Raw genomic sequence first — 17190 nt, 5'->3', positions numbered from 1 at the left:
TTTTTTTTTTTTTTGCATTTTCTTAATAGAATTAAACAGAAGACAGTGAAGTGTTAGGTGTCCTCAGTCCTCACCGTGTCAGGAAGTGTCTCATCCATGTCGAAACATAAAAATAAATTAATTAATTTCCAACTCATGTCTGGGAGGTGTCGGTATCTGACACAAGTTAGACACTGACACTTCAAGCTTCCAGAAGTGTTGGTGTTTCATATTGCAGTCATTATGCACTAAAACAGCCTAAATATCGTACATTACTAATTATCTCATATAAATTAATTAACATGTAATAATGTACGAGGTTACATAATATTCACAAGGATCTACAAGAAACATGTAGAACAGTAGAAGTATCCTTTATTAATGACTAGAAATAAAAAATGCTGTACAATACTGATATCCATATTGAATCATCATCTGCGACTCAGAAACTTTTATATATAACAAATACAATTTTCAGAGAAAGAATTTGACAATGTAAAAAGAAGAAGAGTTGCTGCAAGTTGTCACCATTAAAAAACAATATTAAGAAAAAAAATCTGAACATGACTTTGATAGTTTAATTTCTACATGTAACTATTCTTTTCGAGCTACAGCTAATTCAGTCATTGCCCACCTAAAGGTAATATCTGCACTGTTTGTGTTACATCATTACAATCAAATAATAAGTTTACTATTGATCATGATCCTGCAACATAATAGAACAGCCCAGTTCAATTCTTTAAAAAGGAATCAAATCCGAAAAAATGGAGGCCTTGTAAACATGATAAATAACTGATTATCAAAGGTATTTTTAAAAGATTTGAAATACAAATTAACTTTCCAAGCATATGAAATGAATCATATCATCCCAATAATTGCACCAAGAGAATTATCTGCTATAAGAATGTGGATCAGAAAAGACAGCCTTTTGCAACATTTCTTAATGACTGAATTATGATATAATGATATATAATTCTACCAATTTTAGGGTATATAAATATATCTTGATTGCTGGGAAAAATTAAGAAAAATTCTAATATGAATGAAAACGGGTTACATAACTTTTAGAAATGCAGAATTGAGGCTCAAAACATGGGTTTATAAATAAATTCACACAATTCAAAATTCAAGGTTAAAAATAAAATATTTCCAAACAACATAAATTTTTAATTGAAAATTGAAAATATATGATGAGATAGGGCAATTTCTTTTAATTTTATTAGAGACAAATCTATAATTTTAGAAAGTTGGCAGATAATGCACATTCATTATTGGTGGGATATTTTCTTTCTTTCTTTTTTCACGTGACCGAATACATAGTTTCAAATTATTAAAGAAGTAAAGAAAAGTAAAATTTAAAAATATAATCAATGGAATACGTGAAAAGCCAAGGTCAAATTTGGAAACTAACGTAGGAAACCTATTGTGGAAACTGCCAGTTTTATGTAAGGGGTATGGATAAGAACCTTTTTTAAAACACAGCTGTCTAAATTCTGTCTTCTCTAATGACAAGCAAAAAAGTGTGTCTGAAAATTGACACAACAGGAAGTCACCCAAGCATAACAGAAATGGAGGCTATACAATCATATTACAGCCACAGAAGTAATCATCAACGAACTCCACCAGAAAAGCAAAATTGTTACAATAGCAATGATTTATCCAGAAGTACATAATCCTCTATAAAACATCAAGAAATTTCCAATTCCTTCAAAAGCCGATCCCTTTCCCTTCCTCCAAGTGATCTAGAAAACAGCTTGAGGAATAGCTTCCCACAACTCCTTCCACCCCATACTACAGTCAGACTCTCTCCAATTTCAAAGCTTTGACCCCCACTTGATCTGCCACAATCCTGTTTATATTCCCCAGTTTATTCCCAGAGTAGAACCAGGCTAAATAACACACAGGTCCATCTGCAATAAAACATATGGTTCACTTCTTCCCCCTGCACTTTACTAAAAAAACCACCAAATGAGTGTATAAATGCCCCTCTCATCAAATTGTTGAATGTTAAGATTCTTTCACAAGTAACCACCCTACCCAGAAAAAAAAAGGCTATCTTTGAAGGAACCTTTATTTTCCACACAGCTTCACACAAACAAAAAGCACAGAATAAATGTACAAATGCCCCTCTCATCAAATTGTTGAATGTTAAGATTCTTTACAAAGTGACCACCTTACCAGGAAAGAAAAAAAAAATCACCTTTGAAAGAACCTTTATTTTCCACACATCTTCCCATGAGAAATTAGCAGCTGCATACACCATCTGTACCCCCAAATCCAAGAATAGAAGGATTTGACAGAGAAACTACTATTCTTGGAGTGAATCCAAGCAACCTTGAAACTACTATTCTTGGAGTGAATCCAAGCAACATTGTCTTCTCCTCTCCCTTTCACATCATTTTCATGTGGCACCTTCATAAGGTCCAAACAGTCTTCAACCTACTCTAAAATTCCTCCTGAAATTCAAATCCCACCTTGCCTAATTCCCATCCCTTAGTAGCAATTTATCATGAATTCATCCTTGTTCAAAGCCCAACTGAAAAATCTCGGGAATGACATTACAAAACAGAATAACACCAGAACTCGTGCCAAAAAAAAACTCACAGACCATCACAAACAACAAATGCTTTTCCAACATTTACTCAAATGTTAACAAATACCTGATCTATGATAAATACCAGCCTGCACAATCCACCCATTATGACTTGCCACACATTCAGCAACAACTTTCCTCCAAAATTTATCCTTCTCTTGAGGGTGAGCCTTGACTCAATGATAAGGGCATTACCTCCAAACCTGAACAGTCTCTCCAAGCATGGAGGTAAGATTGCCTACACCCCCCCCCCCCCCCCACACAAACCCCCAATAGCATAGGAGCCCTGCACACTGGGTCTTATATTTTGAGTACCTCCTAACTTCCCAAGAAGGGCTCTATTCCTCATGTCTCTCAAGGATCTCAAAATCTTACAACTCAAAGTTAAAAGTACTGCGTCACAAAAAATGGTATTCAAATGTGTCATCTCTACTGCCTCCAAGGAATCTTATCCGATACTCATAACTCTTCTCAGTTATCACCGCTGGGGTGGGGATTAGGAGCATAGAAATAAAATATAAAGGCAAATTAACAAAGAACTCTGGACCAAAGTTAACCTGCCTCCTTTGAACAAGGATCCAAACCATTTTAAAATTATAGAACTTTTGGTTTGTTGTGCATAATTTCAGAAAATTTTCCAGCAAATAACTTCAAACAAGAAAACATTTCAAACAACATGTAAACATCATCCAATGTTATGAATATCACTCCAATAGCCATTTCATTTTCTTTATCGGAGTGGATGTATGGGCGCCAGCGCACACTGGTGTCCCATTTTGGATTCGACACTACATAATAGAATTATTTGTCAACTATTTTGGTGCAAGTGTATTTACAAATACATTATATTAAAGATCATATATTCAATAACATATGAATTATAAATTGAGAGAGGTGTAAACCTCAGCACTCATTCTGAAGTCAGAATTGTTTCAACCGTCATCTCCAGATCCAATTCAGTTTTTGATTTTAAAACTTGAAGAGGATTCAAAGGCATTTGATAATGCTCTCTGAGATTCATGGTCAAACAGTTTGATTCTGCTAACAACAGGAAAACTGTCTTCAGTGATGCAACAGCATTCATCCACATCTGTGATGCTTGGTTAATGTTATACCTGAAATCTTACCCATAATACTTAACTATCACGTCAGCTGAGCTAGCAACTAGAAGCTAAAAAAATAAAAGAAACATTAATGAACATTAGATTGGGAAAATGATCAAAAACTGAAGGGGTAAAAAACCATGACACTTACTGCTAAACAATTAAGTTTAGCCCTTGGCAATCAAATCTGAGGTTAGAAGGTATGATGTTAATTAGCATCAGATTGTACGCGTGTGTGTGTGGGGGGAGGGGGTAGATTTAAAAAAAGAAAAAATGAAAATAGTAGCAACTTAACCACACAACAAAAAAATTGTTTTAGCTCTGAGGTTAGAAAGAATAGCCACAAATCATATAATCACACACAAGGAGCAAAGATAAAGCAATCAGATTGAGACTTCTGGTTTTTCCTGCAGTATCTAAGATGTTTATTTTTCCCCTTTTTCTTTGGTAGTGGTGGCCTCTTTGGCAAGGTTCTGCAACTGCTTACAGCCACATATAGAACAGAAGGGACAGCTAATCAATCAAAGAGTGGGAACTTTTACCTGCACAGGATAAAGTGCTGGAGAGATTATTTTCTAATTATGGGAGTTCCTTACCAATTAATGGTTGGGTGGGAAAAAGAATACCAAGGGAGGCTCAAATCTTGGTTCATGTGACAGTTAAGAGTATTCTTAAGCATAGGAGAAAGAGGATCCCCTTGTCTAATCCTCCTTGTGGCCCTAAACCAAGATTTAGGCTCACCATTCACTATCACCCCAAAATTCACATAGGAAATACAACCTTTTCATCCATTTACCCCATTTTTCTCCAAACCCCTTCCTCACTAAAATCTTATTGAAAAAAATTCCAGCTCACACCATCGTAAGCTTTTTCAAAATCCAACTTAAAAACAAGCCCTTCTTCTTCCTCCTCCTAATGTCCTCAACAGTTTCAATCGCAACCAGAATTGCATCCTCAATCTGTCTTCCCCCCCACAAATGCACTCTAGGCCTTAGAAATAGTCTTATCAAGCACCACACTTAACCTATTAGCTGGCACTTTAGTGATTATTTTATAAACATTAGAAGCTAAGCAAATTAGTCTATAATCAGAAATCTTGATGGGCTTATTTTTCTTTAGCACCAAAGTGATAAAAGTAGAATTAATACTCTTACTTAAAACCCCATTCCAATAGAATGCTGGGATTGGGAGGACGTGCTGAGTTTAGTTCGTTGTATTTTATTTTTTGTGTTTTCTTTCATTTTATTTTTTGTTTTTCTGGGGATTCCCAGATTTCATGAAGGAGATGTCTTCTCTCCTGATTTTTATAATGAATTTCCATTTCTATCAAAAAATAAATAAATTTAAACATAGAAATGGGCAGAATAGAAAATGAGAACCCTATTCTAGCCCTATATTTTCCATCAAAACTGGGCCTTAACTATATTATTTTCAATTTACTGCTGTAGACACCTCATTTTTTCCAGGGCTTATATAACACAAATTGGGCAAAATTTATTAATGCAATAAAGTGAGAAAATAGAGGAAAAATAAAAATACAGGGAAAATTGATTTTTACATTGAAAAAAAAAAAACAGAAAAGGAAAAATGAAATAAAAAGGTGGGCCTGATTCTACATGCTTGCACCTGCACACACACACAAAACAATGTCAGTTAAGAAATCAGAATAAAGGTTAATTGGTTTTTTTAAATGTGATTGAACAATTTAAATTGATTAATCAGTTTAATTAGCCAATTAGTTTTAAGTTTGATCGATCAATTTAAAACTAATTGATCAATCAAATTTAAATCCAGTTGTTCCTTAGGCCTATAAATAGAGAACTTCAAAAGGGGGGAGGGGAGAGACGGAAATAGAGAGTAAATTGCAGAGTGGAGAATTCAGAACAAATGGTGAAAGATTGGCAAAAAGGAATTCAAGAAGGCTCAGGCAAAGGAAGCTGTAAAAGTCAGAATTCAGGGACAGAAGTAAACCCTGATTAATTTGTCATTGGTTTTATTTCAATATTTGGAAAATGCTGAATTTTGAACTCAGGATTCAATAATTAGAGTTTAAATTTAGACAAGACAACAATTTAGATTTTTTTTCCAAAAAATTCCAAATAAATTCGGGTATTTGACCCCAATACAAAATATTCAGACCCAGGTGTTAACCCGAATCCAACCCAAAAACCCAAGTCAATTGGACCCAAGACCAAATCAACTGACCTAAATACCCAACCTGGGTCAGACCCAAACTCTTTGACCCAAGTTAATGTTGATTTGGGTCAACTTAGCCCATTTCCCTTCTCTCATGACCCAAGTGGGCCTGATTTTAATTTAACCCATTCCCCAATCAGCCTGCAACCCAAACGGGCCTGGTCCAACTTAAGCCCAATTGCATTTAAGACCCAAGGCCCACTTCTATTAACCCCAATCAGGCCCAATTGGGCTTGAGACAATTCAGCCCAAACATAAACTAAGCCCAAATTGAGCTTAACCCAACCAAATCAGCCAAGACCCAATTGGGTCGGATGTGACCAAGCCCAAACTCAATTAACCTAACCCAACTTAAACCTAACTAACCAAACCCTCAATCCCTGTTTTGATTGACCTGGGTCCTAATCCAAGTTCGATTCAAACTTAGGTTCGGATTAAGATTAGGGTTTGGTTAGTTAGGTTTAAGGTGGATTAGGTTAATTGAGGTTGGGCTTAGTCACATTGGGTCCGGCCCAATTTGGGCTTACGTTATGTTTGGGCTGAATTGTCTTAGGCCCAATTGGGCCTAATCTGGGTTAATAGAAGTGGGTCTTGCGTCTTAAATGCAATTGGGCTTAAGGTGGACCAGACTTGTTTGGGCCTCAGGCTGGTTAGGGAATGGGTTAAATTAAAATCAGGCTCACTTGGGTCATAAGAGAAGGAAAATGGGCTAAGTTGACCCAAATCAACATTGACTTGGGTTAAACAGTTTGGGTCTGACCCAAGTTGGGTATTTAGGTTAGTTGACTTGGTCCTGGGTCCAGTTGACTTGGGTTTTCGGGTTGGATTCGAGTTAACACCCGGGTTTGAATATTCTGTATTGGGGTCAAATACCTGAATTTATTAGGAATTTTTTGGGGAAAAAATTTTGAATTGTTGTCTTGTCTAAATTTAAACTCTAACTATTGAATCCTGAGTTCAAAATTCAGCATTTGCCAAATATTGAAATAAAACCAATGACAAATTAATCATCGTTTACTTCTGTCCCTTGAATTCTGACTTTTGCAGCTTCCTCTTCCTTTGCCCGAGCCTTCTTGAATTCCTTTCTGCCAATCTTTCACCTTCTATTCTGAATTCTCCACTCTGCAATTATTCCTTTTATCCAAACCTCCCGAATTCCCTTTTGCCGCACTTGTCCCTCGAACGACCCTTCCTTTAACCTTTCCGCTATCAACTCCCAGCTCTTCTTGATCCTCACAATTCTTTCAAAAACTCTCAATAAACAATTTATTCTCTATGTTTCTGTCTCTCCCCTCCCTTCTTTTGAAGATCTCTATTTATAGGCCTGAGGAGCAACTGGATTTAAATTTGATTGATCAATCAATTTTAAATTGATTAATCAAACTTAAAACTAATTGGCTAATTAAACTAATTAATCATATTAAATTGTTCAATCACATTTAAAAAAACCATATAACCTTTATTCTGATTTCTTAACTGATATTCTTTTATGTGTGTGTGCAGGTGCAAGCATGGAGAATCTGGCCCACCTTTTTATTTCATTGTTTTACACTTGAGTAAAAGGATAAAATAAAATATATGCCTAATGAGCCTTTTAGAAAAAAAAGCATACCCCATCTTTAAGATCTTATGTTCCTGCAAATTGTTGGGTACTAATATTTTATGGTATGCTGGTAACACTGGTCCAGACTTCCCTGAATTGGAAATCTATACCCGAGTTTGTCAAACAACAACAACAACAACAAAAAACTAAGTCTGATATTCCTGTCAAAAATTAAGAAAAATAAAAACCAAGAAACGAAAACTATAAACCAAAGGAAAACTAAAACTGAAACCAGCAAACCGATTAATATTTCTAAAAAACTAAAATAAATTATTTTTTTATTAAACAAATGCTCATTTTTATCTTTGAATAATAAAAATTTAAAAATATAATTAAATTAATAAAAATACAAAAATAATACAAATGAAAAAATATTATATAAAAATATAAATTATTATAATTATTTTACTTAATTATTATATTTAAAAACTCATAGTTTAGTGCTATAAGAACAATCTTATTATACATGACAATTAAACCTGTAGAAATATTTTAAATGACATCTATTATTTTTTAGAAATTTTTTAGATTTTTTTATTTTTTATTTTAATTAGATTTAAAATTCACATGATCATTTTACTTAAATTTTAATAAAAAAAATACTGTATAAAGTTAAAATTCAATCGACAAAAGTTAATTTTGGACATGAAACAAATAAAAATCATAAAATTTGATTTTCAATTTTCGGAAACAGATGAATCACCGCCAATAGAAAAGAAATTGGCAAAACATAAAACAAGCATGATGCCATGATCTGTTTCTTCCGATGTCATGATCTGTTTCTTCACTGTACGAAAACAAAAATAGCAAAAAGAAAACAGAAATGATACAACGCTAAGATTTAAACTGTAACACTCGAAATACAATAATCAAACCCATAAGTGTAAAGCTGCATGTAAAAATTTCAAATCAGGAGCAATTTGTTTGTCACTAATGTGTATCAGAGTCTGGTAAATAGCAATTATCCTGCACAGTTTTTTACCGAAATTATCCTGCACTAGTACACTGCTATCACTAGTTTCCACAATTAACTTTTAAAACAACTCAAAACCGTCAAAATAATCCTTTGAACATTAGTATCTCAAAGACACATGAATAACACTTTGAATCAAATATGACTCCAGACAGTGAAAAGTAAAACATAAAAAATAAGAAGTTAAAAATTTGCCCAGAAAAAGAAGTTCATGAACAGCAGATATAAAACATGAAGTCCTCTTTATTGTTTAAGTTTGCCCACTGCCAGTCAAAATTGTGAGAGGCCCATTCATAAATTAAATACAAACACGTGCAAAAACCATCATTCAGAAACTGAAGTACAAAGAATAGAGAGCAGCAGAACAGACACAGAAGGCACCTCAAGATCAAGAATTGAAAAACAATTTCATACAGAAGAAACTCACAGCAGTTCTTATCTTGCTCGTTATATCAGCAGCCTTCACAGAAGCAATCCGCAAACACTGCATAATAACACTTTGCATGACACCCACACCCCCAGCTTTTTGAATAGCACAAACATCACCAATTGAATTAAGTGTGGCCGTCATTCTCCCCCCCATAACATTTTCTTCATGATGTGTTGGATCAATCACCTATGCAGCACCCCATCAGATTAGAAAGAAAATTTAACAATGAAAACCAGCTCTCCATAAAGAAGCTTAATTGAGATAGTACAGAAATATTTGAGACTCAGTTTGCATACCACAAAGTTCTCATTACCAATAAATCCAAAAGTCACAGCTATTGGAAGATGGTGTACTATCAAAGGAAGTGGCTCCCTCACCTGCCAAAGTGCAACATCCGATTAAAAACTGAACAAGGCAATTGAATCAAGAACCCTAAATCAAAAATAAAGATAGAGGCAAAATTTCTAATGACCACTAAACTAAACCAATCTAAAAGTTCAACTGGAAAATGTATACCAAAGGGCATATTTGGCACGAAATAAAATAAGAGCCTTTTGGACTTCAAAAAAATTAATTTTGATATGCTACACAGAGTTTGGCAGTGCAAGGCACAAAAATTTTTTAAAATAAAAATAAAATTATCCAGTTAGTGCCTCTGTTCTAATATTTCCAAATAAACAAGAAGTTAAAAAATGAAGCTTGCACCTATAAGATGCAAAACTATAGAAGAAACAGATGATTTTTGCTCCACAAATAACAGGACATAGCAAAAAGCAAACGATAAAAATGGACGCATCTTGACAAATGCCTTAAAGATACAATAGCCTCCATAACATTATCCTAACTTGCTTCAAATGTGTAGCAATTTAAATGTTGCTGACATGCTTTGCTTTTGACCTTTTTGTATAGCTAGTTTTGAGGAATTTAGTGACTAAGAAAATGAGTGCCTAAATTGCCTTTCTTTTTCATAGTCCTACTCTTCTAGAATAGTTAAAAAAGATCAAGAGAAGGGTTTTATTTACTATCAAACTGCAGTTAAAAACTCTCTAAACAAGTACTGAAAATTTGGGGGAAGATGAAGAAATGAAATTGAAAGAACTTTGTCCATTTATGTTTAATAACCTTGAGAACATGTGATTCCTCTGGTGTTTTAGAGGGGCTTTACGATCAGTAGTTGTTATAGTTGTTGTCGTCATAGTAGTGATCTCAAAATGGTAGGAACAAACTTGCTACTAGCTAGTCTATATGACTTTGCTAGTGGAGTAGCTGAAGCCTAAACATAATCGATGCTTCTTTAATTAGGTGGAAGAGCTGAATCGAAAACATGATTTGAGAGGCTTAATGCTGCTTGTATGCAATTATTATTGTTTTGAGAAAATTCTGGACGTAAGAAATGTGTGCAAAGATAAATTATGTGTTTGAAATGGAAGCTCTGCAGGGGTAGATTATGTGCTCAATGTGCCTCGAAAGTTACGACACTTTGCAGCATGAACAAATTCTGTTCTCCCTGGGCTGAAAGGCCTTAAACCCCCAAAGGGTATTCTGATTTGTGCAGTGGTTGGCCAAGCCAGAAATTGTAACTTATTGGAATTTTACAATGTTATGTTGAATGGGACACGCTACTTTAAAAGTTCATTATGATGATAGTAACAAATAAAGTTCCTCAGAATGTTGGTTGAGTTCTGTTCATGTGTGAGATCTTCGTGAAATGGTAAGAACCACACGAATAAAAATATATTAAAGTTATCTACCAAGCTTGCATTTGCTCATCCAGAAAAGCAACACTTCGTAAGTTTCTTAGAATTCCTTCCATCCTTGTATAAAAAATCTACAGAATAAACAAGATGTTAAAAATGAAGCTTGCACCTAGATGCAAAACTACTGAAGAAACTAAAACGTTATTTACTACAAATAGCAGGACAGAGAAAAAGCAAATGATGAGAATGTATGCATCTTGACACATGCTGTAAAGATAAATAGCCACCATAACACCATTCTAAATTGCTTTAAACATGCAGCAATTTAAATGTTGCTAACATGCTTTACTTTTGAACTTTTTGTATAGCTAGTTTTGTGAGATTTAGAGACTAAGAAAATGAGCCTACCAAAATTTCCTTTCTTTTTCATAAATCTAGTATTCTAGAATGGTTAAAAAATCAATAGAAGAGTTCTATTTATTATCAAACCTTAAATTAAAACTCTTTAAACAATTCTGAAAAATAGGGGAAAGAAGAAGAAATAAAAATTGGTTGAACCTTGTCCACTTACGTTTAACAAACTTGAGAACATGTGATTTCTTTAATGTTGTACAGGGGCTTTAGGCTTGTCATTGTCATTGTAGCCGTGTTCTATAGATAGTTGGAATGAACTTGCTACCAGCTAGGCTACATGACTTTACCAGTAGAGCATATATTGAATAGGTGTATCTTTGATTAAATGGAATAACTGAATTGATTGAAAGCATGGTTTGAAAGGCTTAAAGATGCTTGCATACAATTATTATTGTTTTGTTCTGGAGATAAGGTACACAATGACAAATTGACAAATTATGTGTTTTGAAATGGAAGCTGTGCAGGGGTGAATTATGTACTCAATGTGCCTCAAAAAGTTGTTATAACTTGCAGCAAGAAATAATTGTCTCCCTAGGCTGAAAGGCCCTAAACCTCCAAAGGGTGTTTCTGCTTTATACAGTGATTGGCCAAGCCATAAATTGGAACTTGATTAAAATATTATGTTGTTAGGTTGAATTGGAGTACTACTTGAAAAGAAGGTGACGACAATGGTAGCAAATTAGATTCCTAGGAATTTTGGTTGGATTTAGTTCCTATGTAAGCATTCTTCATGTGATAGGAAGAACTACGTGAATAGAAGTAGGAAGAACTACATGAATAGAAGTATATTAAAGTTATCCAGCAAGATTCTGTTTGCTTATCCCATTTCTAACAATTTCAGGTTCATCGAGGGTAAAAGAAAGTAACACTTAGTAAGTTTCTTAGATGACCTGCCATCCCTGTACATTCTACAGGCTGGCATAAAGGTAAAAAATTCTTTTGTTTTCTAGAATTGCATGTTTTGTATGTAAAGAGACTAGTGCAACAGCACTGCAACCACATGTAAAACAAGTTTGTCCAACGAGTGTTAATGTACATATTGCTAGAAAAGCCCAATGAAATTAGCTTTTTTTAAATCAAAAAAGAGAATTAATAAGAAGGGCACCAAGGGGGTGCACCCAAGTACAATAAAAAGAAAGTGTGAAGTCAGCTATCCAAAAAACAAAATCAAGAATTGTGTCGTCCAGAACATGCAACCCACTAAACCAAGTAAGAGTTGTGAGCCATCTGCCCTTGAGGGTTGTGAGAGAAGTAATTGTTCCTTCGAAGGATCTTGTGTTTCTCTCTCACCACACAACCCCAAGAGTGGTAAGAGGGACCAAAGATTTCTGATGTAGCCCAGGGCTGGCCGTCCAGAGCAGTAGCCAGGGGCCCACGTTCCTTAGACTTAGGTTCAGGGACAATGAAGCAGAATGTGGTCCACAGATTCAGCGTCATCTTTAAATAAAAGGCATCTGCTAACCATAGTAATTCCCCTTTCAAAAGGTTATTAAGAGTCAGTATATTCCCAAAATTACCTCCCAAACAAAAAAAAAATATGCAACTTTGGTCTGGGGTGGAGTTCTCCAAAAAAGCCTTCCTGAGGAAGTTTAATGCTGGCATAATAGGGTTCAGGGTTGTCCAGGTTTGTGTAGAAGGAACTAACAGTGAACTAATCACTTTGTTAAGCCACAACCTAGACACATTCAGGTTGGTCTGATGAGGGAATTACTGTATAAGAAACTGTAGAAATCAGCAAAAATGTCAAGCTCCTTGTCATGGGCATTTCTCACAAAGGAAATGTCCCAAGCTGTTCCATTTATGGAGTGATCAGCATGCACACACTAACAAAACATCTTTATTGCAGGCTAAATTGAAGATGGCAGAAAATGGAGAACAAAGGGAGAGGAATCACACCAGGTGTCAGGCCAAAAGAAGACAGTCTCACCATTTCCAACATCAAATTGGATGAAAGTGAAGGAATTTTTTCATCCATTTCCAGACTTCCTAGCCTCTTTGAATGTCCACATTGAGGTACACTTGGCAGTAATCTCTCTCCAGAAAAGCTCCCTCCCACTCGTGAGTCTCAAAATCCATTTGCCAAGGATGGCATTATTTGAAAACATCAAAATTTAAGACCCAAACCACTTTTTGAATAAGTTGCCAAACAATTCCCCATTTAACTGAATGGAATTTAAAAACCACCTCCATATTTCCCCAAAGGAATCTTTCTTGATTATCTCCAGCCTTTTTGGCCATAGAGCAAGGGACAGGGAAGAGGGACATATTGTATGTCGGATGGTTAGAGAGCTCATTGAATGCAAACTCTTCTTTGAATGCAGTATTAAACATTTGGTATTCTTCCTATATGGTTCTAATAACTTTTCTCTTATAGCCTATTATTCTCCTCTAAGACTTCTATGCATTGATCCAAGAAACAAAAAGTTGTTTCCCTACGAAAGGGAGAAGAAATTTTCAGGAAACAGATCTAAAATTTAACTATTAAAAACGATTTTCATTATCAACTTCTTTTCTAGGCCTAACGTGTCCATTGGATCTAATCTCAATAAAGTCACAGTGAGTCATACAATTGAAAAATAAAAAAAGTTGTCAAGAGACTAGCTGAACTTCTCTATCAAAGCCAGACAGCCTGTTTAACGGATACAGCTCCTTCCATCATACAAATACTCTAACCACATGCCTCATGACAGTCATCAACTTAGATTTACCCAAATATGGAGATGGTAATACACTAAACCCAGCTCGTATTTGTAGCAGCAACAACCATGCACCTCACCTTCTTCACAGGAATGAGCTTGTTCTTCCCTAAATTAATTTTAAGCCCCAAAACCAGCAACAAAGCAAACACACAGCTGAGAAAATCGCAGTGTTTGGTTGGGCTGTTGGGAAGAATTGGGAAGAAGAGGAGAAAAGAAATGGATCTCTCCACTTCTCTTGTTTGTCTCACCAGGATGGAGAGAATAGAAAAAGAAGAGAGAGAAAATGGAGAAAATGGTCACTTTATTTATCTCCCCAATTGGGAAGCAATGAAGAAAAATTAATCAAAAAGAAAAACACCTTTAGACAGTTTCAAAAAGTGAGCTTGTAGGAGGTATTGTTGTAAATAATGTTGACTTTTTTTTTCTCTCCTCAGATCTTTCCTGTGAAGCAAACAGAGAGGAGAGAAACTAGTTAGTTTTCACCTCTTTTATCCAATAAATTTCTTCTTTCTTCTCTCCACTTGTCTCCAACGGAACAAAGTTTTAGCTGCTCAATCCATGCCTATAGAAGATAATTGTTTAATTTGCAAAGGACTATGAAACCAATATCTAGTTACCTAGCAACATCCCAACCATAAATCCTCCCATCATACCCTCCCTCCACAGCCCTACCCACTCAAAGCCTTCATAACGAGAATAAAAATAAAGGAAAATATATGGTGTCCATGTCTCAAAAGCCCTCTATTATGCCATTAATCAAAATTGAGAACCTCAAAGTAGAAATCCAAGTTCATATCGACTTCATCCTCTTAATAGATCTCAAACTCTCTAACATGCAAATCAGGAAACTCCAAAGAACATGATCAAAAGCATTTTCAATATCCAACTTGCAGATTACACCAGGACCATGCCTGTATTTTGCCCCCAGTGCACCAAACAGTCATGATCTGTCTTCCCCAACAAAGGCATTTTGTATATCTAATATCACCTTACCAACAATATCCTAGACATCAACGAATGTACTTTATGTGATCAGATTGTAGACACTGCCACCAAGCTGATGAAGTCCCATTTGCAGTCTTCACCCCACTTCACACCAAGGCAAGGCCTCTCCAAGCACCCACGCTCAAACAACCATTGAAAAAAACACTCCCATAACATCTCTTGAGATGATACTCCAAGACTGTCCACTAACAAACATCGTTCCATTTGGCCATGGCTCCATACCCATAACAGTTCTTCAGTGCCTCCAACGGGTGTTTCCAACCAATTCCTATCCTCTACCCTAATAGACTTAATCTGTAAGCCATCCAAACAAGACCATTAACCAATGTTCTTCATATAAAGATACTAATAGAACCCGAAAATTCCTTGCTTTGTATCTCCTCATTAGACAAGAATTCATCTCCATTAATAATTTCACAACCATGATCTGCTGTTTTGTGGGAATTTATCAGTCCAGGAAAGAATTTGGGGTTGGCATCTCCTTGCAACCATAAATTTATAAACTTTGATATCCAACTGACCACTTCACAATGGCCAATTTGCTAACTCTGGCTTCCTGTCCCCCCTAGCAGCCTCTCTTGATCACAAAGATCCCAGCTTTCTTTCTTCTCATCTAGCTCTTTAATTTCTGCAACCATCCTGGCAGTCCTATATTCAACCCAGTCTTCCCTGTTCAAAACTATTTGTTGACTCACAAAATAGCAGCAATTTTCTAGTGCCTCAAACTCATTGAAATGAACAAAATCCACCAAACAAAATATCAATCGATTTGAATATTCCTTCAGTGTTAGTACACAATAAATACCAGTCCTTCAAAGTGAAAATCATGTGGGTGGTTGGCAGTTATGCTATTGTCAGCTTTGGGCAATGAAGGGAGTTCACACTTGAAAAGAGAGGGAAAAAGTTATCTTTAAATCTACCCACCATTTTTTAGCTCCTGTGGAGCAAAAGAAACAGACTTAGGGGAGAGGAAAATTCTTTTTTTTTTGTTTTCAAAAATAGATGATTGCAGAGTTTGTATAGTGGTTGGGACGGGTACAGGGGGTAGAGGGTAGATATAATGTCATGGATGAGGCTGGATTTTTTGTCTTGTATATGATATAGCTTTTATACTTGGGTTTGCAACCCCCCCTTTATGCCTCTGCTAATACATCCTGATTAAATCATTAATTGTCCAACAAAAAATCCTCCCAAATAAGCATCATTTTTATTTCTTGACAATCAGCTCTATCGTGATGGTGGTAAAATCACAGGTATTATAGATTTTGTAACTTTAAAACAATATTCACGTCATTGAATAAGGATGATCAGGGCAAACTCACCAACATCATCAATTCATTATGTGGCTAAGCATTACAATATTTGATTGAGATGTCAAACAAAGACACATAAGGACCAAGGTTAACGCCAGTGTTAAAACACAAACCAGAACCACTTGTCGACACATCTACACAACCTAAGAATCAACTCATAAAATAAACTGAATGAAATTGGAGAATAAAATAAAACTACAATAAATTGGTAAATTCCTAATGAACCCACATTGACTTAACGAGGAAGCTATCTATACAGTAAATTTCAAGGATTTGGACAATTTGCAGATGTAAATGGAAAAAAATAGTGCGACTACAACCATTTTATCTATTACATTCCCCTGAATAGAATAGAAATTGCAACAAGCTATCGCCCAAAGAAAAATGTTGATCATATGAAAATGTCAAGAGAATTGAATATCTCTAACTAAAGAAATTTCTCTATAGTAGCAACTTCAAACTAAGCGCCCCATAATATTCTTCCACCAGTTCAGAACTACCATATGTTAATAATTTAGTTAGATTTTTGCACAAATACACCAACATTAGTTTCTAATTTCCAAGGAGAAAGGGTGGACAAACCTCAGGTGGATATACTATCAATTCCTGACCGTCTTCCCCTCCAAATGTACATTCAGGCCTTCGGAATGTCAATAGAGCAGCCAGAGCAGCAATATTAGAGGCATCCACAAGATTTCTGTTTCCATCAATAGAAACATTTTCATAAAAATTTAAAGCCTCGACAGATTAGTTGGCAAGTAAGAATCAGGGACAATGGATAGCATCTAAAGATATTTTACAACTTACCCCCCATTATCTAGAATGTGGAGATCAATACGGATGGCCCACACTAACTTCCCAGAAAGAACACACAGCGACTCTGTATCCACTGCCCTGCTTTCCCTGCAAGACCACTTTCAAACTATAAAATAAATCCATTTCAATACAAACCTGCTCTTGGAACATCTTTAATTCTTCTAGAAGAGCAAAAATAAGCTCATGCGAGAATTTTCTTTTCTTTCCTTTCTTTTTCTCCCCCTTTTGGTGGCTGGGCAGTTCATTTGATGTAATCAACTCAGCAAAATGCTTTCTCATTATTTACACATCACTGGAAGTTACAAAAAAAACAGGCCATAAATGTGATAACCGTACCATATAATACATGTTGAACCTATTTACATTGCT

The 17190-nt window shown here is 35.4% G+C and overlaps 1 protein-coding gene across 3 annotated transcripts in view; it reads right to left on the bottom strand.

The window, feature by feature from the left end:
* The window catches only part of LOC131148591 (exosome complex component RRP45A-like), a 65600-nt gene that overhangs the window by 33397 nt on the left and 15013 nt on the right, over positions 1-17190 (bottom strand). For all 3 annotated transcript variants that reach the window (XM_058098401.1, XM_058098402.1, XM_058098403.1), the window contains exons 4-7: positions 16813-16908; positions 16588-16702; positions 9174-9254; positions 8875-9063 (exon numbers count right to left, since the gene is read on the bottom strand). In XM_058098401.1, coding sequence (XP_057954384.1) covers positions 8875-9063; positions 9174-9254; positions 16588-16702; positions 16813-16908 — 481 coding nt within the window. The remainder of the gene's footprint in view (positions 1-8874; positions 9064-9173; positions 9255-16587; positions 16703-16812; positions 16909-17190) is intronic.

The sequence above is a fragment of the Malania oleifera genome, chromosome 2, assembly GCF_029873635.1.
Source record: "Malania oleifera isolate guangnan ecotype guangnan chromosome 2, ASM2987363v1, whole genome shotgun sequence".
NCBI lineage: Eukaryota > Viridiplantae > Streptophyta > Magnoliopsida > Santalales > Ximeniaceae > Malania > Malania oleifera.
Note: the sequence above shows the minus strand (reverse complement) of the source record. Positions and strands in the feature narration are given on the sequence as shown.